Below are 24,996 nucleotides of genomic sequence, written 5' to 3'. Positions count from 1 at the left end.
ATATTCACCCTTCCGCGAGCAAGCAGGCGGGGATGAAGGTCCGCACCGTGTGACCCTGTCACCACCACTGAAACCCTTCCAGAGCAACAGAAAGCAGTCCCAAGTCTGACTCGCCGTGAATCAGAAACAGGTCCTTACCTTTGTGTGGAGCCTAAGATAGCAGCTATAACGAGTATGTCCCAACAGGGTCACATTCATTTCCCTGGTCCATTGCAAAAGTTGCCCGAACTCCATGAGTTGGAGTCTGATGCCCACTGCTCCCACAGGACTGGATAGGATAATGACTTGGGTGACTATAACCAACAGTCATGTAAAAGTTTGAGTCTCTCCCCTCTGCAAAGTTCCCCAGCATATTCAGGTAGGTGTGTATTGGGTCTCACCCTTAATCGTATTTCTCCTTAATGAAAATGAAGTCAGAGAAGAGGAGAGAGGCGGGGGCACAAAGTAAGAGCAGCTCTGAGCCAGGAAGCCAGGCTTTGCAATCCGCATCAGTGGCCACTCACCCATGGTCCACCCTAACAAACCACGCAAAAGTCTGTGTTGAAAACTTGTCCCTCACTGCTGATACCATTCATTTCAGTTTGGGGGATTCTTTGGCTTAGCAGCCACAGTCACTTTGTCTTTACAGTTGTCCCATTATCATAAAATCCCTACTTCCACCGGCCCAGAGGAGAGCAAGAACTAGGGCACCTTTCAGGCAGCTTGTTTCCATCCTACCTCTCACTGCTCTGCTTATAATTATTAATTAACAAGTAGGATATTGAGGGGCCCATATTACCCTAACCAACCCAAACTTGGGCAAGAACATTTACTACTAGGAACCAGGGAGCTGTCTCATCTCTCAACATGGCCTCAGGGGGCTGCTGTCCTTCACCTTCCAGCAGACCATGTCTCCCGTGCCCGCCTCCCATCCTCATCACCAAAACTGTCAAGAACTGTGAAGGGCCTTCGACTTCACCCTACCTGCAAGCTGGCACATCTCTGTGGGTGGCGACAGAAGACACGAGATTCCAGGGTCCGACACAAAGGACTTCATTATTCGCAGCAAGAGCCAAAGTACCATTTTCTTGTTCTAGTCCTCAGCCCCAATTCCAACAGGACAATGCAAAGAAGGCCGAGCGGTAGCAGTGCATACAGAGGGCTGCACTGGAGGAAAGGAACCCTGAGCACGGGGAATGCAAGTCTTTTCTAGTGCTCTTTGCTCCAGGAGAAGACACTCTCTATTTTGCAAGGCTCTGAGCAAACCCGCCCTTTTTTCTGTGATGGGACACTATCTCTTCTCTATGTTCTCTATCATACAAACATCACTGAAAAATATTTCAGAATAAAGGCAGCCAGTACCTCTGCTTATAAGACATATAGACACATAAGAGACCCACGGAGGATTGTCTAGTAAATAAATACCTTTGTGTAAACAGATAAAGTGAAATGACTGCCCCACTTGCCATTTGCTAACAAACATACCAGACACTTGAATCAGTTGGTAAGAATGTGCTTCCCTGATTTATTCATTATTTTTATTTATATATTCATTATTTAGCTTGAGATAGTATGAATATAGCTCAGACATGACCATATCCAACTACTTTTAACTACTTGAGAACTGAATAAGTACACATTAACCTCACCATTCCTACCTAATAGTGATGATACAGACTGACTTTTTTTAAAAACCCAAATCTGCCCTGTGGTTCAGTAGGTTGGAGCGTCATCCCGTGGACAGAAGGGTCGAGGGTGTGATTCCAGGTCAGGGCACGTACCTGGGCTGCAGGTTCAGTCCTGGTCAGGGCATGTGTGAGAGGTAGCCAATCAATGTTTCTCCCTCACATCAGTGTTTTCCTCCCCCACTTTCTCCCGCTAGTCCCCTCTCTCTAAAATCAGTGGGCATATCTTCAGGTGAGGATTAAAAAATAATAATTTTTAAAAGAAAACAAAACTTTATACATTACTCATTACCTCCAGGCTAGAAAATACTTCACAAGTCTAGTCCTTAAAGTTTAGGGCCAAAAATACCCGCATTTTTAAAAAATAGCAAAATTTATCCTGGAAAGCATAGTAAAATATGTCTAACTTTTTAAATCAGCAATACTTTTATGTTGAGAGACATGTTAAGATATACTTGCTATTTATATGTCCACAGCAGTCAATTCATACATATAAACACTAAATCATTACTTAACCATTGAGGAAAAAATATACTGCTACAAGCAGCTGATTTTTCTCTTTGAATTTAATGAGCTTACATCAAAAAATTGGTCATTTTACATTTAAGGAATAAAAATCTTTTAAAAAATAATACAAATAGGGGAAAAAAGGATTTTAACCAAGTTTACATTTCTTTTGTTACAGCTTTTAACAATTCATTTCATCCTGTTTTATTACAATGTTCAAATGCATTTGCAGCACCCATTACAATCCTGAAACTGAACTTAAGGAAGTACATTGTTAATAGCGACCCTCAGAGGAAACTGATTTACTTTCCATTAAAAACTCTATGCTGTACAAGCATCGTACAATAATGCTACCTCACCACCTTTTATCTCAGGAATCATCACCGAAGTCTTCTGGAAATGAGTCCACATATGAATTAAATATTTTAAAGGTGAAATATTTTTACTTGTTCCTTATTTTTAACTTGAGCAAGATCTTCCTTTTTCATTGTTGAGAAACCCTTTAATAGTTTTAAAGCAGACACTGTTAAGAGTCTAAATAGCTAAAACTGTACTCCTGAGTTCAAACATACAGGTAAGTCTTTTGTAAATAGTTCTCAATAAAATATCCTCCCTCCCCATCCCCCTGCCCTAATTCTTACAAAACTTCGGTCAAGAGTAGAAATATATCCAGGCAGATGTATACGCCATACAATAGCAAGAACAATAAAGCCCAACTAATGACTTTGGGTTTTAGAAATAGAAGGCAATTAAAATGTACTCAAAGTTACGTTAAGAAAAACTTTCACAGGGTAATATTTAAACAGTCACAAAGGTTAAGAAAATACTGATATCAAAGTACAAATGACTACAATGTTAAAATAGACAAAAACTACTATACAAGAGCCTCTTTGAAAATTAAAAATAAAGAACATAACACATGAGTCAGGATCATTTTCCTGTTCTACTCATGAGGTTTAGTCTTTATATTCACCGGGACATCTGGCAGAGTCCCTCATGATGTCTGATGGAGTCTCACTCCCACGGCAGAGGGTGGTTCCTTCCTGAGGAAACTCTTGCGTCCGGTCCACCTCTCGGTCATTGTACGATCTCAAAGTAGTGCAGTATCGCCATGATGTGCTGCGGCATGAAGACGTAGCCCGTGTACAGTGCCATCCCCACGATGGAGACCAGCATGGAATCTGAGCTGCAGTTAAGGAAACTGTTTTTCTCAACTGATTCAAAGCTACACCCCAACATTTCTCAACAAGTGTGTTAGGTTGAACCCATTCACTTGATGCTTTCTCGTATCTATCAAGTATTTATAAAGAACTAATAACAGTAGCCACTAATATTAACTAAAATTTTTAAGCTCATTTTACCTTCACCATCACCTTACAAGGTAGTTACCGTTATTCTCCCATTATACCTCAGAGCATCAGACTGCTTAAAGTTAAGCACAGGAAGTAACACTGTTCAACCTAAGAAATAGAAATGTATGGGAATAAAATTGTATTTAATGATTGTACATGTTCTACCAACTTGAATAAGTCACAAGAACATATGATTCAAGATTTTAAAAGATTTTTATTTATTTTTTACAGAGAGGAGAAGGGAGGGAGAAAGAGCTGGAGAGAAACATCAGTCGGCTGCCCCTCAATCCCCCAACCAGGGACCTGGCCCACAACCCAGGCAAGTGGCTTGACGGGGAATCAAACTAGCAACCCCTCAGTCTGCAGGCCAATGCTCAACCCACCAAGCCACACCAGCCAAGGCTGATCCAGCACTTTTAGATTTTGGCCAGAATGTGTCTAAAAGCTTTTGCTTTGGCAGAAAAGCTAAAATCAATCATACACCAAAAAAAACTAAAATAAATCATACACCACTGACATATAAACTGACAGCACCTGCTACTATTAAATACTCAGTATTATCACTAAACTTCGCAACAACATCAAATAAGTCATCTTGAAAACCAGAACAATAAACATTTTGCACCGTGTTCTTTCCTTCTTGTTCCAAAGGACTCTGAAACTGTATATATGCAAATCAACACATGGCCCTAACAAAATGAAGTAAAATCTAAGAGCTCTTCACTTTGCAGAGTCACATGGCCACGCTAAGAGGAATAACAGCTTCTGAACTGGGACCACGTTTTATTCATTCATTCATATTCTCTTTCTCTCTCTCTCCCTCCCCACCCCTGTCTCATACCTTTCAGCTCTACATACTAATACTGTAGTACCTTACACTCTTTTATAAGATAGGGTTTATATAAACAATGTGCTTACAACCAACTAGTATTTGTAAAACAGTTTAGATGACAAACCTCTGTTACATATTATCTTTTTTGACCCTTAATAGAATTCCTGTGAAATATGTATTATGACTATTGCTTCTCAGAGGCTGACAAAACACTACAAGCCTTGTCCGGGGCCACACAAGAAGCTGTCTTTAGAGCCAGGGAGCAAACAAGCTGCCTGTGTCAAATTCTAACGTCATTCCCCTCATCCAGCAAACACGGCTAAAAAGTCTCCCGTAATCATTTTTTAAGCTTCCTTTTTAGCCTCCCTTAACTTAGTTCTTTCTTAAACTACCACTTTCTACTTATCACTTCATTTCTTTTTTAAAAAATAATACTTACTCGGGGCTTCCACATCATTCATTGTTCGTCACCCACACCACTGACTTCTGTCCCCACCGCCACCCCTACACTAGACACCACTCTGCTCACCAACGACCTCCTAGCAATTCCAATGGCTACTTGAATTGACACTATTTTAGCTTTTCCTCTTCAAAACTCTTTCTACCCTGGGCTGAGGTTCTCTTCAGGGTTGACCTCTCATCTCTCTCTCACCATTTTTCTGTTTCCCTGGCTCTTTCCCTGTCTGTTCCTTTGGTGAATTTTCTGTTTTTCTCTCTAATATCCACCCCTCCCTCCTCCTAGTAAAGCAACTATGCTCTTTGGGTGGGCCTAGCCCTATCCCACCTCCAGGGCTAAGTCCTCATTGATCTTCACCAATTAGTAAACCCTTTTCTTCGTAACAACGCCTGCCCCCAACACTGACCAACCAGCCCTAAGTTTAGGGCTTCTTCCAGGAGCCCAGGAACCCTGATGGTCTCTCTCTGCCTAGAACTGCAATTTGCTGATGGACTCCTGGAATCACGGTGTCACTTCGGCTCCATGAGGAAAGGGAGACTCGGGGCAAAGCTGACTCAGGAAGGTTGTGAATCAAAAATAACAGCAGACAAATGGGGCCAGAACCTTGATCAAACCATCCTGAAGCCCACCCTACCACTGGATGTTCTGACATATAAACCAATAAATTCCCTTCACCCTTAAACCAGCTTGATTAGATTTTCTTTGTTACTTGCAGCTGAATGACAAAGCATTCTAAATGACAACAATGGAGTTCCCAATATATTACCTTGGGCCCCACACGCCGTCGTGCTGTTGACCTGACCCCATCTTCCATACTACAGACAGGATTTCCTACAACTTACTGAACATGTCGACCTATGACATTCCATAACACACTTTAAATTAAAGAGCCAAACGGAATTTATTTTCTCCAGAACTACTTCTTCTTAAGAGTCCCATTTTTTTGACTACTTGCAAATAATTGATATAACTACTTGAGATAAACAATTTGATATAAGTATTGATTAACTATCTGCCTAGTCATCCAATCTACAAATTTCTCTGATTCCTTGTCCCCACACTCAAATTACCTGACTACTCGGTTCTTCCCAACTCCTACAATGAACTCTATAGCTCGAGTCCCCCATCCTAATCAATGATACATGATTGAGGTATTTATCACTCCTTTCTTAATCATGTACAAGTTCCCGTTTTAGGCCTATAGCCACTTTCCATGCCACTCTTCACTAGCATTATCCTTGAAAATGCAGTAGGCTTCCCAATGCCTTTGAAATTCTAAGCCAAGCATCTAAGGACCTTTTCAATCTAGTGTAAACTACCTGTTTTAGGAGGTAGTTTGAAGGAGACAGGAATTGAGAGATTGAGACAGAGGTTCTAGTATCAGTTACTCCTAAGGGGTTTTACCAAACGAGGAGAGAGTAGAGCAAAACAGCAGGTTCAGGGGCTCAGTTCCCAAGGGGCCTCTAGAGCATGAATTGTACCACATTCAGTTAGTGTTGCTTTGAGGCAAGGGGCCTGACCTTCTGTATCCCTTATCTGTCCATCATTGGCTACAGGATGGAGTGAGGAAAACCCACCAAAGCAAGACAGCTGCCTTGGCTGAAAGTAACAGTCTGGAGAAGAGGGTAGCTAGATGGAATTAGCAGACGACACTCAAGAGTGGCTGGGTGATCAACGTGAGGACCAAGAGCATTACTACACTGCTTTTCTGTTGTTGTTGTTGTTGTTGTTGTAAGATTTTGTTTATCTTTAGAGAGGAAGAAAAGACAGAGAAACGGAGAGAGTGAAACATTAATGTGCAAGAGAAACATCTATCGGCTGCCTCATGCATACCCCCAACTGGGAACCCGGCCCATGACCCAGGCATGTGTCCCAGCTGGGAATTAAACCAGAGACCTTTAGCTTCTGGGACGACACCCAACCCACTGAGCCACACCAGTCAAGGCCATGCTGCTTTTCCACTGAACCTCCAACACTCCAATCAACACAACAAACTCCATCCTATTCGCAGCCATATTACATGAGCCTCAGGAAACAACACTCTTCACTGCTCAGCCTTTTAGTATGATTTAATAATAACATAAGAATAGTAATAGTAATAGCAGCCCAGCTTTCATTTGTGAATGTCTAGTGTGTGCCAGCAGTTAGGCACTTCAGCATGTTCAAGTTAACATCCCCAACATCAGAGCAAACAACAGAGCCAGTTTCAAACCAAGTCAGCTAACTCCAAAATTCAGTGTTCCTGCCCAGGCCGAGTGGCTCAGTTGGTCGGAGCACCCTTGCTTCAAGTGAAAGGCCTCGGATTCAATTCCTGATCAGGGTGCATACAGGAGGCAACTGATTAATGTTTCTCTCTCACATCAATGTTTCCTCTTTCTCTTTCTCTCTTTCCCTCTTCCTCTCTTTCTCTCCCTCTTCCTCTCTCTCTCTAAGATCAATGAACATATCCTTGGCTGAGGATTAAAAAAAATCTGTGTTCTTAATCACTATACTATAATACAGCAACTTTTGATCTTTGTCACCTTACAGCACGCATCAATTAATTACTAAAATTCTATGACACACCAAAAAATATATTTTTTGCTGATCTGAAAAGAAATAGGTATAATTTTGATTCATTCACACCAGATGGCCACTATTGTGTTGGCTGTTGTCATTTTTTATACGACAATTTGAGGAAAAGAGGTCAGTGCCCCTAACTAAACAGTTAGATATTGCATGTTTTAAAAATTCCTGCAGCACACCATTTGAAAATTGCTGGTATGATACCTTCCTACATATAGGGTCCTATTCTTCCTAGTAAATCCTAATCCTTCTTACAGCTCAGTTAGTTATCTCCTCTTATATAAGGCCTTCCCTAGCCCTTATGTTTTTCCCATTCTTACCACAACCTCCTGGCAGAATTAATTACCCCTACTACTCAAATAAAACAACACATATCAGCTGACATAACCCATTTGTAGATAGATAGATAATCATCCAGATTATCAACTCCTTAAACACAGGAACAATGTCTTACTATTTTCTTTTCTCTTACATCTAACCGAACATATCTAACCTAACATACACTCAATAAATATCTGATGAATAAAGGATTGGCTCAAGAAACATTATTTGACTCTAGATTCACTGTGGTACATTCTACATATTCCACATATTATGTGACTGGCAAACTTTACAGTGACTATGAAGGAGAAAAACAATATCCACTTCTAGGCAATAATGTATTTTCAAAATGCTTTTTGGTTTTTCACAGGCTTTATGTAAATCTTATAAAATTATACACCAAGGAAATAAAATGGTATAGTAATAATCTTCACGTCACTGACTCAAATTCAATTCAAATTGATTATATTATATTTGCTTTATGGCACTATAATTCTCCAATTTAGTATGGAGAATATATTAAGAAATATGAAAGAAATGTGCATAAATTAGCTTAACAGAGACTATTATAAGAATCTGAAAATTAAGCTCAATTTTGAGAACTTTTGTCTAACTTTTAATATTTTTAAGGATATTTTCTCTTTTTTTAAGATTTTATTTATTTATCTTTAGAGGGGAAGGGAAGGAGAGAAGGAGAGAAATATCAATGCATGGGTGCCTCTCGTGTGTCCCCTGCTGGGAACTGGCCTGCAACCCAGGCATGTGCCCTGACTGGGAATCGAACCATGATCATCTGGTTCACAGGCTCACGCTCAAACCACTGAGCTACACCAGCCAGGTAACTTTTTAATTTTTATATGCACAGAAAATCATTATACTTTCCTAAGTGAAACAAGAAATTATCAAAACTTAAAAAGATTTTTTTGCTTGATTAAAATGAAAGATACCTGCCCTGGCTGGTGTAGCTCAGTGGATTGAGCGCAGGCCTGTGAACTACATGATTGCAGGCCTGTGAACCACATGATCAGGTTCGATTCCTAGTCAGGGCACTTGCCTGGATTGCAGGCCAGTTCTCAACAGGGGACGCATGAGAGGCAACCGTACGTTGATATTTCTCTCCCTCTCTCCTTTCCCTCTAAAGATAAGTAAATAAATAATCTTTTTTAAAAAATAAAATAAAAGATACCTGAGTTCATGGCTTTGTATAGCATTATGTTGTGATGCATACATGTGGAATAGAAATAATGAGAAATAAGTGATAATTATATATGCTAAATTCAGGATAGTGATTACTTGGTGTGGTGAAATGTGGGGGGAAAGAAGGGAGAAACAAGTGGGAAGGGGCATTTAGAGGGCTTCAAATGTATTAGTAATATTTCTCTTCCCCTAGTTGGTAGTACAAGCACATTCACTATATTATTTTTTGTGGGGCTTCTGTCTGCCTAATAGTCAGTAACTTTTTTAATAAATAAAAATTGTAAAGGAAAAGAGAACTACAAATAGTACTAAGACTAAAAACTGTTTTGTGTGAAAGATCTTACTCCTTTAAAAAGTTTGTTAGGCATGACCAGATCCAATCTGTTACTAGGAAATACACAGAAAGTGTTAGCTCCCAGAAATGAAAGAATTCTCAATTCAGGCCAAGATACAGAAAATTATCGAAAGTCTCTTGAACCTAGATGCAAATGCCAATTTAAAAGCGTCCAAAAAAACCCCTTAATCTAGCCTTTTACCCAGAGCCACTTATTAAATTTAACTTTTATCCTGTGTACCCCCAAGAAATGTTTCTGTATTTTGATCCCCTCTCTAACTATTTCCAGAATCACAATAATTAAATGAGCTCCTAAAAATGAGTTTTCTATACAATTAAATTTCAAACTCATCCCCCCAAATTATCTCAAAGCTCTGTAGTGGGAGTAGTTCCACTGCACTGAGTTGACTATTCCCTGAGATCATGCTTGGCACCACGTAAAAGGGTAGTGGTATTGACACTCTCAGGCACTGGTTCTGCTGTGACATCTGCAAGGTTAGATATATGATGCTCGTCTCCTTACAGGTGTTCTCCCAGACAGAGCTAAACATACTGTTTAGAATGTACCAGCTATAATTTGCTATCTGGTACTTAAGTGGATTTCTCAACCCACTGCATTCTTTAACACACCCCCAAGTTCACAGTATCCTTGACACACAATAAAGTACAAAATACAGAGAGTGGAAACACCAAACATGAGAGGCGACCTAGGTTTGAGTTGTGACTTTGCCAACTCTGTGTGTATCAAAAACTCTGATCGCCAGTCTCCTTCTCTACGAAATGGAGACACACGCATCCCCTACCTTTCCAGGATGATGTGAGAATTTGGAATCAAATCCATGCTGCAACAAAATGCAACATAATTCTTATTGAAACTATCAGTGGGGGGCTTGGGCATTAACAACATGACTCATACCAATGTCTGGGAACTGTTCGAAGTCACCCTGCAACTGATTTGTTATTAATTTGTAATACAATCCTGGAACATCACAACCTCTCTGGACCCGAGCTTCTCCATAAAACGAGGCTGCTTCCTTCATTAACATTTTAGTGCCTCACTTGCTTGGAGAGGGATTTGGACCCCACCTCTCAATCACCTTTCACATAATCTTCTGTTTCACATGCAGAAAAAACAGGAAAATAATCAATGTTATCTAACACACGTATATTGGAAGGAAATACACAAAACGATAATAATCTTCCTCTTTGCCAAGCTCCTGTTTGCCAAGCTCCTGTCGTATGTGTAAGTATCAGTAGCAGTATTCAAATTAATCAGGTCTATATTCTAGAGGGCGCTACATGATTTAAAAAATAATAGAATAAAGTTAATAAAATCTAGATTAAAAACAAGATATCTCAAAAACTAAAAAAAATAGGCTTTTCTGTTTTGTGGGTTTATAACTGTCTCTAGCGATCCATTTTAAGCACTTGAGAGGGAGGCCGCCTGGCTCAGCTGCTCCTTTGCTCCCACTTGCAGCGCATCGCAGGATAAAGCAGGTGCTTCATAAATCATTTGGGATCCGAGCGGCCAGCGCGCCAGGAAACGTGCAGGTGCCGAGATCAATTTGTTCAAGAGCAATAACCTGGACATAACATAAATATTTTATGGATTCAATGGATTTAAAAGCAAATAGAAACCATACATCTGCATGGTGTTAGCTGTTTCTTTAACAGGGAAGCCCAAGTAATCAGGAGCTGGATAAGTTTCTGGATAGGAAAAAAATACAGATTTTTTTGTTGCCCATACAAGGGTCTTTTCCAACCCTTTTCCAGCAATACCAACCACCAAACAAACAAAAAGCTAGATAATTGATGAGAGAAAATGCCTTAAAAATAAGTACAGTAATCAGAGGAAGTGACTAACATTTCTTATCCCAACCAGTAACTGCATTATTGCCACCTACCTCAGTAACCTACTCACAAGACTCTGGAGAAATCAAAAATAGTTTCTCACTGAGAAAAGGCTAGGGACCTTTGTTCCAGTGGGTGTGACTCATCTCTCCATTAAACTGAATGATTTCCATGCTGTAAGTCTCTGATTGCCAGTCACATCAACAAAGCTAAAACGTCATCTAAAACAATCCTATGTCTTATTAGACTCCTTCTTTAAAATTAATTCTAAAATGCTACTTTTAAGCTTAGAAATACTCAAAAGTTTTGATACCTCTAATTTATTTTAAGCAACCATCCTACTGAAAATAAAAATAAAGCATTGGACAAAGTAGTACCACATGCTGTTTGGTGAAAACCAATCAAAGATTTATAACCTTCAGCAAGAAACGTCCCTCTGCTCAGGAGGGAGGACAGGACGGAGTCCTTTTAGCTCTAAGACATTTAAAAATTAGCACCTGCACCAGGGCTCCCTCTCCAGGAAGGTGCACCTCCAGGCGGGCGAGCCCAGCTCCACTACTGCAGCCCGCGCTGCCCTGCACCTCCGGCATCACGTCAGCATTTCCGGTCAACCCTGTCCACACGCCGTTACCGTCTGTCCCCTGGGGCAGCTTCCAGCGGTCCTGCACAAGCTATCCAAGCTATCCAAGCTATCCCCTAAGGCACCAATTCGTGTCAGTGCCTGCTTCCTCAATTGAAGAGCACTTGCGCGCTCTGCTCCAGTGCTAGCGTACCATGAACCCTCTTACTCGGGGATTTTTCAGGAACTCATATAGGACATGATGGCTGAAACTTTGTGCTGGTAGTAATTCTACTTTTTATAATTATTGATCATGAATACTATCTTTCTCTCATTTCATAACTATCATTTTAAGTATTCTAATTTATAAAAGGTATATGCAATACACTATATTAAGTAGCTCTTCTGGAACATGTAGTTTAATTATTAAATTTGAGCATTGGTTTTGGTTTTGGTTTTTTTTTTTAACCAAGAGAATTTATCCATCTTTGCATCCAAGTACCATAAATGTTACAACACTCAAAGCCTGGGGCAGGGGGGGCAGGGTCACGAAGTCTTTGAGAATGAGAAGCCGAGCTCAGCAGGGAGGTTGCCTTATCAGTGGCCGGGCAGCAGGTGCCTGGGGTGCCCAGAGGCCCAGGTGATGCAGTGCAGGGTGCGGCCTGGCGCTGAAGGGCAATGCCAGGCAGTAGTGCCTCAGGAACACGGCCCTGGAGTCTTCACTGAACTCATTAAATAAAGTATTTGGTTGTAGAGGAGCCCAAGTAGAGGAAATACGGAGTTTAGAGCCTGAGAATTTTGAAAAATGAGAGCCAATTCATGGGTTAACTTTTCAAGTGGTAGCCAGGAGAACCAGAGGGCTCTGTGATTTAGGACTGCAGACTTGATATTTTTTGCCAAGCAGGTAATTAATAATGCGTGTGCTACTCCAGCCATAGTAAGTGTGTTATTGAACTGTATTCATTAAGATGTCCATTTAGGAGAAGCATTATCAGACTCTAAAGAATTTTTACAAAGTTCTGATGCAGCCATGAGAAGTTTGGTACTGGGTGATTCGGATCTGATCAGACAAATACACAACAGCTTCTCCAAACAGCGAATGTTTAAATTTGATGAAAAAACATCAGCAAAAGAAGATGCTTTTTATTTTATTGGTTATGATCCTGTTAGTGGAAGAATCTACGAATAGATGGATTAACAGAAGAATAGATTGATAAGGGGCATAAAATCAAGATAAAATGACTGGATCAGCACCGTGAGGTCAGTCATAGAAAAAGGGTACAAAAGTCAATGCAAACGAAATTCAATTTAACTTAATAGCCATTGTGTCTGAGAGAAAAATTATATGTCAACAGAGCACAGCAGAGTTCAAAGACAACTTGCTGAGGAACCCATGCATACAGATCCGGGTAATATGTTAAATGCTATTTGGTCAGAGGTTGCCAAAAAAATTAGATCCTTATTGAAGAAGTACAGAAATTAAAAAGACATAAGATTGAAAATATCAGAATGAAGCATAATCACTTCCCTTTAATCATTGACTTGTTAAAGACTTTATCAGAACAACAGCAGTTAATACCACTAGAAGAAAAGGCAAAAGAAAAACAGAATGCAAAGAAAGCACAGGAAACCAAAGAAGAAGATGCCTTGTGCTGTGGACACATTTCTGCTTCTGCATTCATTTTCATGGAAACCATCGAGTATAAAGAACTCTGAGCAGCACCCCAGCTGACTCAGTGCGCGTTTGGAAATGGTACCAGTCTGTCTTGGTCCTACGAGAGCATGTATTCATAAACGTTTCTCTAGCCGCATCACGTACGTGCAGCACCTATTAAAGAAATGCAATGTTAAGAGTGAGTCTATTCAATATATGGTGTTGAGAAAATTGTGCAGATATGTGCAAGAAAAATGAAACTAGACTACCTTCTTACACCATATATGTACAAGAATAAGTGCAAAATGGGTAAAAGAGTCAAATGTCAGACTCAAAACTATTAAAATCCTAGAAGAAAATCTAGCCAGTAAAATCTCAGACATTGGTCATAGCAACATTTTTTTCTGATATATCTCCTTGGGCAAGGGATACAAAAGAAAAATAAATGGGACTATATGAAACTAAAAAGGTTTTGAACAGCAAAGGAAACCGTCAACAACATGAAAAGACAACCCACTGAATGGGGAACATAATCACCAACGAAACATCTGATAAGGGGTTAATATCCACATTTTATAAAGAACTTATAAAACTCGACACCAAAAAACCAAACAATCCAATTTTTTAAAAAGCAAAGGATCTGAATAGACAATTCTCTAAAAAAGGCATACAGATGTCCAATAGACATATAAAAAGAAGTTTAACACCATTAATCATCAGAAAAATGCAAATTAAAACTACAATGAGATACCACCTCACACCTGTCAGAATGGCTACCATTAGCCCTGGCCGGTGTGGCTCAGTGGACTGAGTGCCAGCCTAAGAACCAAATGGTCGCTGGTTCAATTCCCAGTCAGCGCACATGACTGGGTTGGTGGCTAGGTCACCAAGTAGGGGACACATGAGAAGCAACCACACATTAATATTTCTCATTTCTCTTCCTCTCTCTTTCCTTTCCCCTCTCTCTAAAGGGAGGGAGGGATGGAAGAAGGGAAGGAGGGAAGTAGGAAGGAGGGAGGAGGGAGGAGGGAGGAGGGAGGGAGGGAGGGAGGGAAAAAGAATGGCCATCATCAATAAACCAACAAACAAGTGTTGGTGAGAATGTGGAGAGAAGTGAACCCTCATGCACTGTTGGTGGGAATGCAGACTGGTGCAGCTACAGTGGAAAATAGTATTGATTTTACTCAAAAAATTAAAAATCTAACTACCTTATGACCCAGCAATTCCACTTCTGGGAATATATCCAAAGAAACCTGAAACACTAATTCAAAAATTTGGAAGTAGCCCAACTGCCCATCAGTAGATGAGTAGATAAAAGAGTTGTGGTAGCATTCCATTTACACAATGGAATGCTACTTGGCTGTAAAAAAGAAGGAAATCTTTTGCAACAGCATGGGTAGAACTGGAGAGGATTATGCTAAGTGAAATAAGCCAGTTTGATTCCCTGCTGGGAGCACATGCCTGGCTTGTAGGCCTGGTCCCCAGTCAGGGTGAGTGTGAGAGGCAACTGACAGATGTTTCTCTCTCACATCCATGTTTCTCTCCTTCTCTTTCTCCCTCCCTTCCTCTATCTCTAAAAATATATAAATAAATAAATTTTTTTAAGGAAGAAAAGTTTTCATATCCTAAGGAGCATGAATGAGGGATAGTCTAACATTCTCACGCAGCCAGCCAACTACCAAGGCAGTGCAAACACACCAGAGCAGTCTTCACAGGAGACTGCGAAGGACCAGGACCAGACTTCACACAGGACCAGTCAGTTAGAGGGAATCAGAGCACAGATCTCCACCTTCCACTGTACCCTCTCCTGAAGGGGTCTGAGAAGTCCTGTGATGTGCTAGTTCTTGCCCATCCCCCCTGACAACTTCACTTCTCCCACTTTACTTCCTGAACCTTACAATTATGCATTCCCCTGGGGAAATATAAGTATAAAAACATAAAAGAATGTCTGGGACAACAAACAAAGGAATAATAACTAACTTGCACTGTACTTTATTTCATTCAAGCAACAAATTCCTGGCACACCTCCAAGACTCACCTACCTATCCACCTACTAATCTGAATTCAGAAGTTATCCCCCTTTCCAACCATGGCCCAGCAAAACGGTTTCCACAAAGAAGGATGGTAAGAAGGGCCATTTCTGTTATCAACGTGGTAGTGACAGGGGAACACACCATCGACATTCGCAAGCACACCCATGGGGTAGGCTTTCAGAAATGTGCCTGCCCTTCACGCACACAGAGATCCGGAAATTTGCCATGAGGGAGATGCGAACTCCAGATGTGCCTGTTAACACTGGCTCAACAAAAGCCTTCTGGGCCAAAGGAATAAAGACTGTCCCATACCATATCCAAGAGCAACTGTGCAGAAAACAACGAGGATGAAGATTCACCAAACGAGCTCTACACTCTGGTTAATTTGTCGCCACTTTCAAAATTCTTCACATAATCAATGTGGATGAGAACTAACCACTAATTGTCAAATAAAGTTACCAAAAAAAAAGCGAGGCAGGAATTAAGATGCTTACATAATCATTTGAAGAGAAAAATGGCACTGAGCTTTTTCTGACAGATAACATGGCTGATTTCTGATTTTTCCTACATGACTTCACAATGAGGGCTGGCTTTGCCAATTAGGCTATATTATAAACATCTTCTATGAATTGTGTGAGAAAACTATACTTCTATGGTTTTACCAAAAATATACAGCAATAGCTGTGGCTGGTGTGGCTCAAGTTGATTGGGCATCTTCCCACAAAGCAAAAGGTCACCAGTTCAATTCCCAGTCAGGGCACATGCCTGGGTGGCAGGCCAGGTCCCCAGTAGAAAGTGCGCTAGAGGCAACCACACATTGATGTTTCTCTCCCTCTCATTCTCCCCGCTTCCCCTCTCTAAAAAAATTAATATTATTTATAAATGTTATAAATACATATATAAATATTATATATACATGTGCATATATATATGGTGTGCATATATGATATATACACACATGAGTGTATATATAATAAAATACATGTATGATAAGCAACAAATTAAATCCTTTTGTAACTGCCTGAATTTACCATGAAATATTTCAGATGTCAACTAAATGAGTGAGATGATACACAGTACATGCTTTTTTTCTTTCTTTTTTTTAAACCTCAGATCTGATGAGAAGGACTACAGTACACGCTTTTGGGGACTTCACAAATGGAAGTCTGAATACCACCAGAGGGCTGAAAGTATTAATTTATCAGTTACAATTATTCCCACCTCTGCTTTCCCCTCTTAGTACTTTCTGGTAATGGAAAGCTGCATTCATTTCTACAAAAGGAAGATCAAAAGGAAAAACCAACTTAAAAAAGGAAATAACATAAAATACAAATGAAATACTGAAGATTGTTGGGAGAGAAATTCATTTACCACATTAAGTTTGAAGATAGTGCAAAACATCCAGGTTATTCCAATGTTCTTCTGAAATCACATTTTGTTTGAAATTACCTTGAGAAAATCCTTCTAAATGGCATTAAGCTTATTTACTAAGAATATTTTTCTAGAAGTAACCCTCTCCAATAGTAAGAATTTCACCTAATCATGAGATCACACATGCTGATTTTTACTGGAAGTCTATTTAGACTTTCAGGTGATTCTATATCTACAAACATTTTCCTTTTTTCATATTTGAGTTTATTCTTCCCTTAACTTTTAAAACACTACTATAGTTGAAATATTAAAACTATAGTAATGAGTTTTAAGCGGTGAGCATAAAGCAAGTAGTGAGCATATTATTATAGTCCTTCATTCATTCACTACTATATATAAAGTGCCAGCATTACTCACTGGCCTCATTAAGACATCTGACACTAGCCCCAGCTGGTGTGGCTCAGTGGACTGAGTGTCAGCCTGCAAAATGCAAGGTCACCAGTTTGATGCCAGGTCAGGCCACATGCCTGGGTGGCGGGCCAGGTGCCCAGTTGGGCATGTGTGAGAGACAACCAATAGATGTATCTCTTGCACATCAAAGTTTCTCTTCCCTTCTCTCTAAAAATACATAAATACAAATCTGAAAAAAAAAAAAAGGTCTGACACCGAACACCACCACCCTCACATGCTTCTCCATTGTAATGGCGCCATCTTGATTTGGATCGAAGTCCACCAGTTGTACCTGGCCCATTTTATCAGTCTCTTCTTCCTCCCTTGCAGGTAGGATTTTTTCCAGCAAAGAGAACTTATCAGGAGGAAGAACCATTCTCAGGAAAGTTTAAATTAAATTTGATGACAGGGTGACCTTTTTCATATGGTATACGATAAATTGGCATGCCTTCATTTAGCACACACAATGTCTCCACGCTTGACAATCTGACCTAGGTGAGAGGTTCAGTTGTCAAGAACAGATTGGCCTTTAAAAAAAAAAAAAAAAAGAACAGACACCGACCTTGGGAAGCCACACAATGCTTCAACCAGCTGTATGCCCATACACATGAAAAGGTCTTCTCCTCATCAGGTAAAAACAGCCTACTACTCTCCCCCCATGTTCACTCAGCTCCAGCCACACCTGCCTCAGTGATGGTCTTCATGTGTGCCAGGCAGGCTCTGGATCCAGGGACTTTGCACTGGCTGCTTCCTCTCCCAGCCATGCTCTTCCCTCAGATTTTACCCTGCTAACTCCCTCACCTCCTTTATGTTTTTATTCAACCATCCTGCTCAGTTAAGTCTCTCCTAGTATGCTCTTTAAAAACAGCAACTCTGTCCCATCAGCATATTCCTTATCCCCATGACCCACTTTTCTTTTTTCTGTAATGCTTACTACCTAACATTCTACCTAATTTACTTACTGTAAAAGTTCCACAAAGAGAGAGATTGTGTCATTTTCTTAGTGATGTATCACCAGCACCTCAGGCAGCATCTGACACAAGGTATTCATGAAGAAGTACGCTGAATCAATATGGCCCAGCCAGCATTTTCAATTCTACTTCCCACCTACTCTACCCCACAGAATCCCTGCTCAGCCAGTCTGCCTGACGTCCTGGCCATCCCAGCACACCTCTGTGCCCCAGTCCACACTCTCTTCCAATCCGGGAAAAACAAAAAACACTCAAGAACACCTCCCTGAGAGTGCTCTGGGCACGCCAGTCCCCGAGCCCTTCCTGCCCTGAACTCATCTGAGAGCATGCATAAATTTGAATTTTTCCTGAAACTTGGCTCTAATTTTCTTGAAGGAAGAAATGAAGTCCATCATCTTGGAAATTGACTAAAGAACTCACTGCATTAAAAATGAGGGGGGAAAAACACTTCCTAGGATGCATTTTTTTTCATTCAAAATGAAAGAGTTTTGGGTTTCATGAGAAAAAATATATATTCTTATGTCTTATTTTTTTATTTCATTAAATATTAATGTGTCAGTGAGGAAATAGCTACTGGATTTGAGTGACTCTACTCAAAACACAGGAGGCACTTCCCTTCATCTCCAGAACTCTCACTTCAAAGCCAGAGAGGCCAGACAGGATAGGACCTCCTCTCCTGCTACTTACACCCCCCCACCCCACCCCTTCACTCTGCCGCGGCCACCGTGTCCCCTCAGCAGCCCTGAAACATGCCTGCGGTCCTTACTCCCTTGGAAGTCTTGCTTTGCTTAAATCTTTCTAAATGCCCCCTTCCTGGCCACTCTAGCCAAAATTGAAGAACACTCCTTCTTCCTTATTTCCTACCCTCTTCTCTGTTTTATTTTGTTCCATAACAGCTTCAACAATCTAATCACCTATATTTTCTACTTATTTACCTAGTGGTATTAGAATACTTTCATCTCTTTTACTCACACAGTCCCACTATCGAAAATAGTATCTGGCAATTAGAAGGTATATAATGCTTCTGGAATACAGAATTCAGAAAGTGAATAGACAGCAATGCAAATTTTTAACATCTCCAAAAAATTAAAGAAGTTCTTTCAGTCATAGCCTTTTCTACTTCTTTACATCTAAATTTTCTCCAAGAACTGAATTCTGGCTCATCACAAACAGCCAAGCTCCAAAGCTACTCTAAAAGTGGTTAAAATCACGTCTCTTTTACCATTTCCAAATAGTTACACAATTGCTTTGAAATGACACATCCATAGGTATATATTTTTTTAATGTTTCTCAAGCATTATTTGTGTGCCCAGCACTGTGGTTTTTAAAACTCTTTCCTTGAAGAAACAAGGCCTGTTTTTCAGGGGGAACCTAATTCATAACCTTAAAACTGTCTACATTTTTTAAAAATAGAAATATAAAATGCCATGGAAACATAAGAAGCTGTAAAGAGATGGCAAATAAAATTCAGCAATTAGAGAATAAAACTTCACTTTTTAATTTGAAAAAAAAAAGCCAAGGCTAAAATGACTTTTACTTGTGCTTGGAATTAAACAAGGTATTTTTAACTTTTCTACCTGTCCTCAACAGCACAGTTACAATGTTATTGGATGAGGCACTGAAGGAGCGTCTCACCGGTTACAAAACCTGGTCTTTTCCTTGGCACTGATGGCTGCCAATAGGGAATGTGAGTTTTCGAATCGCGTTAAAAACTTCCCCTCTGAGATGGATTCATTGTAATACAACTTAGCACTTCTGTCTTAATGCAGGTGTCAGGTTGCACTTTTCTTTTTGTAAGATAGACAAATGAGGAAAAGTTTAAATACTGGTTGACAAACCAAAAGCTAATTAATTATCATTTCAAATGTGGTATCAGAAGACAAGAGAAAATTCAGGATGCAGGTTCTAGCATGGAAAGATTTACAAAATGAATTTATAAATGTTATTGTTTCAAGAACTATTTTACAATGTGTCTGATTTGACACCAATGAATTTCCTAAACATATTTTAAATTATCTTTTTTATGAATCCGAACTTCCTTACTTAGGTAACTTCAAAAACCCTCATACTCAATAAGACTGACCTTTCCATTTACAACAGCTATTAGATTCCCTTCTAGGCATTTGATTTGGGAAGAAACAGAAAAGCAAATTCAGATGTTCAAGTATGACCCTATAAAGGGTGCAGAAATAGTTATCCGTTTTCCCTAAAATAAGGACAACTTCAAATTATTAAATGAGTTAAAGCAGTGAAATGCAAACTAAAGCATTTACCTTTTTCTAGAGTCTTCCTCTGTCCAAGACTCCCAACTCAGGAGCCATTTTTCAGACAGCCAGACAAATTTATCTTACACTAGATTTTAGGTTTCAAGTAGTGATGATTGTGTCCAATGTAATTTTTTAAAGGTTTTATATATTTATTTTTGGAGAGAGGGGAAGGCAGGGAGAAAGAGAGAAAGAAACATCGAATGGTTGCCTCTCACTCACCTCCAGCCAAGGACCTCGCCCACAACACAGTCATGTGCCCGGATCGGAACAGAGCCTGTGGTCCACAGGCCCGCGCTCAATCCACGGAGCCACACCAGCCAGGGCCAATGTCGTTTTTAAGACTCTCTCTTCCCAAAACAATGTAACTGGACACAAAACAATTTTGCATGATGCCTACTAATTATTAATGAATTTATAAAATTCAAACTGCTTCATAGTAATTAAGACTCCCCACTAAGTAGGAAGAAAACCCAGCTTTCTCATTCTTTTCTCCAAGCTAGAACGAGGAGTCTATCTCAAATAGATGTTCCAAACTTTAAAACTGAATGTCTGACTTCAAAATAACTCTAGAAGTTGCATTGAATCATATAAATACAATAGCTAATATTAATTCAAGATTGATTTATGTCAAAGAATTTCACTTCTACCTTGGGTTAACTTTTTTGTTTTTATCCTCACGTGAGGACATGCTTACTGCTTTCTAGGGAGGGGAAGAGAGGGAGATAAACATCAGTCTATTGCCTCTCATTCAAGCACCCCTACTGGAGACCCCTACCAGGGATGAACCCCAACCTAGGTATATGCTCTGACCAGGAATTGAACTTGTGACTTTTTGGTTTACAGGTCAATGTTCCAACCAAGTGAGCCACACCAGCCAGGGCTACACTGGGTTAATTTAATAATGTAAACTTTGAAATAAACTTTTTTTTCATCTTAGGTTTGAAACCGTATTATTCTACAGTACCCAATGATAGTTGGTTGTAGTTCTCAGTAGTACTTTAAAAATTGAAATCTCTTGGTCACATAATCCAATGAGAAGGCAAAAGCTTCAGAGGCAAAAATCTAAAGACACACTACATTTCATTTCACAATTTATTTCTGCATCCCAAACAAAGCCATCACCTAGGTATTTATGGGACACTATTACTATTGCAACATAATACAGAAAAACTATAACATCATTGATACTGTGGCATTTAGCCACATGCCCACAAAAGCTTCTAAGTGTAAAATCTCTAAATAGTCTCCCCTTACCCAGGGAGGTACATTCCAAGACCCCCGGTGGATCCCTGAAACCGCAGTACTGAACCCTATGTATAATGTTTTTACCTATACATACACAAAATATGATGTACATATGATAAAGTGTAATTTATAAATTAGGCACAGAAAATAACGACAATAATTAATAATAATATGGAATAATTTTAGCAAGATTCTGTAATAAGTCATATGAATATATTCTGTCTGTCTCTCCCTCCCTCTCTGATAACCGAAATGGCTACTAAGAACAGATAACATACGCACTGGATACACCAGACAAACGGACAAATGCACATTCTGGGCAGGACAATCTTTGTGTGAGATTTCATCCCAGTGTGCAATTTAAAACTTACAAATTACTTACTTCTGAAAATTTCGACTTCATACTTTTGAGCCAGGGTCAACCACAGGTAACTGAAACCACACAGAGCAAAGCACAGAGGAGGGGGTCACTGCAGGAGACTCTGAGAGGGGCTCCACGATCAACTTCTGATTTCAAGAGTTTCAATTTAGCACATTGTTTCAGTTCACTGTGAACGTGAGTCTGAGTCCCGAAGCCTGCGCTTCTGTATTGCGGCACACCTTCCACAAGGACGACCTCATGAGCGCTAACCCACGGAACAGAGAGTGAGCCTAAACTGCAGCCACGGACAAACGGTGCAGAAATCAGACAACACTTTCCATTCAGACATTAAATCTGAAACGCACCTTTCAGTTCTTAGGTTTCGGGTTTGCAAAGAAAGCCAACAGTAATAAAAATAAACTCCTAAGCAGCTAAGCTTCCTCAAAAGTGCTGAAACACAGGCTCAGCTTTGAGTACAATCTTATGCTAGTTCAACACAAACACACTTACTAGGGCTTGGAATCACCTCAGTCACTTGACGAGAATGCAGCTAGCTATACATTCGCAAAGTTGTTCAGAAGCCACTGCAAACGAAAGCACATTGAAACGGAGAGACCCTGTATGAAGTAAGCAGGCTGTATGAAATGCTTGTTTCAAATCGGTCTCCAAGTTATTAAAAAAAAAAAAGTTACATCTCATGATTAGTACTTCTCCTGCAAGAATATCAACGCATTTAAACGTGGACAAAGGAGAGACAAGCAGCACAGACTTCGGGGAGCCCATCTTCAGAAGCCTGACTTACTAGTGGAGGTTGTTAGGAAAGTTCGATGAATTAAGACATAAGCAAAGCGCTTAGCACAATTGCTTGGTTCATGGTAAACACTCAATAATCATTAACGAGCATGCACTAGCTATATACGAAAGGAGTTTCAAACAATGTGTACAACCAACCTCAGATTCCTTTTCAGGCCCTCCTTCCACGGCCTGTGCAAACAGCAAATTAATGCATAAAACACGTTTTACACTACCCGTTTTGAAGACCAAAGAGGTACAATAACGAACTGCTTTCAAAAACTGTATTAGGCACAACCTGATTAAAAAGCTAGAAAACTGGTTAGCATTTCTCATTGGGGCCAGTGCCAGTTAAATCGGGGGCAGTTAAAGGTCAAAGGCGTCCAAGCCGGGAGCGATTTTTTCCACTTTCACTGCCCCCGCCTCCCACAGGAACTGGGGACTCAACGCCAGGCGGTCGCGGCCGGAGTGCGGGCGCGGGCCCGCCAGGTTGGACATCGCCCTAGGAGGTTTCTTCCAGCCCCAAAGGCGCTCCTCCCACAGGTCCAGGGACTCACGGACACCTAGGGACCTCACGAGTCCTCATCCCCAACCCCGCGCGCCCCGCGGGAACGCCGCCCTCGGCCCCTGGACCTCCGCCCGCGTGGCCGCAGCGAAGAGGCGAGTCTGCGCGAGCGCCTGCGCGCGGGTCCCGCGGGGACCCCCCACCCCGCGCCCCACAGGCCCTGCGCCCGCCCTGGAACGCCCCCACGGCCCTTGCGCCCCGGCGCCCGCGCCCGGGTCCCGGGCAGGATACTGAACACCGTCCGCTCCCAGGGCTCCAGCATGTAGAGAGAGGTGACCAGCAGATACTGGTAGTAGAACCAGGACATCTGCTTCCAGGCCCGCGCCAGCGCCATCCTCGCCGCGTGCCTCCTGCGCTGCAGCCCCACGTCAGTCTGTCCCGCAGGCCTCGGGTCCGCGTCCTGAAGCCCCGGGCCTGGAGGCCCGCCCGCCCGCCGCCCCGCGCCCATTGGCCCGCGCGCCCCGGCGCGTCACCCGTGGGCACGCCCAGCCCCGCTCGCGCCCCGGGCCGCCGGCCGCGAGCGCCGCCTGGCCGGCGACCATTGGCCAGGCTGCAGGCACCCCGCCCGTCCCCTCCCGACCTCCCCTCCCCGGCCGCGCCCACGCGAGCCGGGGAACTGTCCCCGCGAGAGCGCCCGCCGTGCCTCGCCCCGCCTTGCCGCACCACTGGTGGGCGGGGCGTTCATGCTGGTCCGGGTCCACCCTGTCCCGCCCAGAATGCTCCCCGGGAAAGTCTTTGGGGGAATAGCTGTGATGCCTCAGGCATCCTCTTGGTGGGGGGCGGGTGTTGCAGGGGTGAACAGGAATGCCTACCCTCGTACAGTTTACGAGCTAGCGGGTATACAAGTAGTAATGACTCGAATGCAGGTAAAGCTGTGAGGGGTGCAGAGGGAGAGAATAAGGTGCTCAGAGCGGGTGAGGAGGCGAATGTCCCCTAGTGAAGGAGGTCAGGAAAGCCATCTCTGAAGTGATACACACATTGCCACCTTCTTATCCTCTTGCGCACGTGCTCACACAAAACACCCACCTAAACCAACATAACACCCCATGCACTCAACCTAAAGACAAAAGAGATTGCCGTAACTGTCTTTCTTCCCACCTCTTCTAGTGGCTATCGGTATCACGTAAGCCAAGGTCGAGAGAAGAATGCTGGCCTGGTGGGTTCTGCAGATAATAACAGGCTGCTTGAGATCCGTCTGTGGGCTGACAATTCCTGGAAATGCATTCTTGAATGTTCAGATTTTTCCACTGGTAAATAGGCCAGCAATGCTGCACTCACCTTCAGGAATGAGATGCATGGTTAGCATGTGAAATGACACAGCTAATGGCCTGCTGTTTAAATGCTAAGAGGTTTATAGGTTAGATAGCCTACTGCTTCACCCTTAAAACTTTCATGGTTAATAATGGTTTATTTATTCATTTAGGAACATCAAGTGCTGTTGATGAGCTGAACACTGAGGATGGAAAGCTAGATAGACCAAGATCTGCCTTCGTGAAGTGCCCAGTCTACTGAGGAGGAGAGGCAGGTTTTCTGATTACAGTGAGATGCGATAAACAGTATTTTCATGTTATATGCAGGATGCCACAATAGCCTAGAGCAAATCAGACTGGGGTGTAAAAGGCTTCTGGGAAATGGTGCTCAAACTGAA

General features: G+C 41.6%; 1 protein-coding gene and 1 pseudogene across 1 annotated transcript; one reads left to right on the top strand and one right to left on the bottom strand.

Moving 5' to 3' along the window:
- Positions 1-2,175: 2,175 nt before the first annotated feature.
- Positions 2,176-23,826, bottom strand: SPTSSA (serine palmitoyltransferase small subunit A). The gene is made up of 2 exons (XM_037050251.1): positions 23,580-23,826; positions 2,176-3,352 (listed from the first exon to the last, which is right to left on the bottom strand). Exons 1-2 carry the CDS (start codon positions 23,794-23,796, stop codon positions 3,249-3,251), a joined length of 321 nt encoding a protein of 106 aa, XP_036906146.1. The 5' UTR covers positions 23,797-23,826; the 3' UTR covers positions 2,176-3,248.
- LOC118989927 (ubiquitin carboxyl-terminal hydrolase isozyme L5-like) lies at positions 12,283-13,355 on the top strand (annotated as a pseudogene).
- Positions 23,827-24,996: the final 1,170 nt, after the last annotated feature.

This window comes from Sturnira hondurensis, unplaced genomic scaffold, assembly GCF_014824575.4.
Source record: "Sturnira hondurensis isolate 20B ecotype Veracruz unplaced genomic scaffold, ASM1482457v3 Scaffold0006655, whole genome shotgun sequence".
NCBI classification, from domain to species: domain Eukaryota; kingdom Metazoa; phylum Chordata; class Mammalia; order Chiroptera; family Phyllostomidae; genus Sturnira; species Sturnira hondurensis.
Note: the sequence above shows the minus strand (reverse complement) of the source record. Positions and strands in the feature narration are given on the sequence as shown.

Excerpts from the sequence above, each read along its gene's own strand:
- SPTSSA (XM_037050251.1), bottom strand. The coding sequence starts at position 23,796 with ATGGGCGCGGGGCGGCGGGCGGGCGGGCCTCCAGGCCCGGGGCTTCAG. Across the intron at positions 3,353-23,579 it reads CTGGGAGCGGACGGTGTTCA|ATTCCATGCTGGTCTCCATC; the intron begins GTATCCTGCCCG and ends ACTGCAGCTCAG.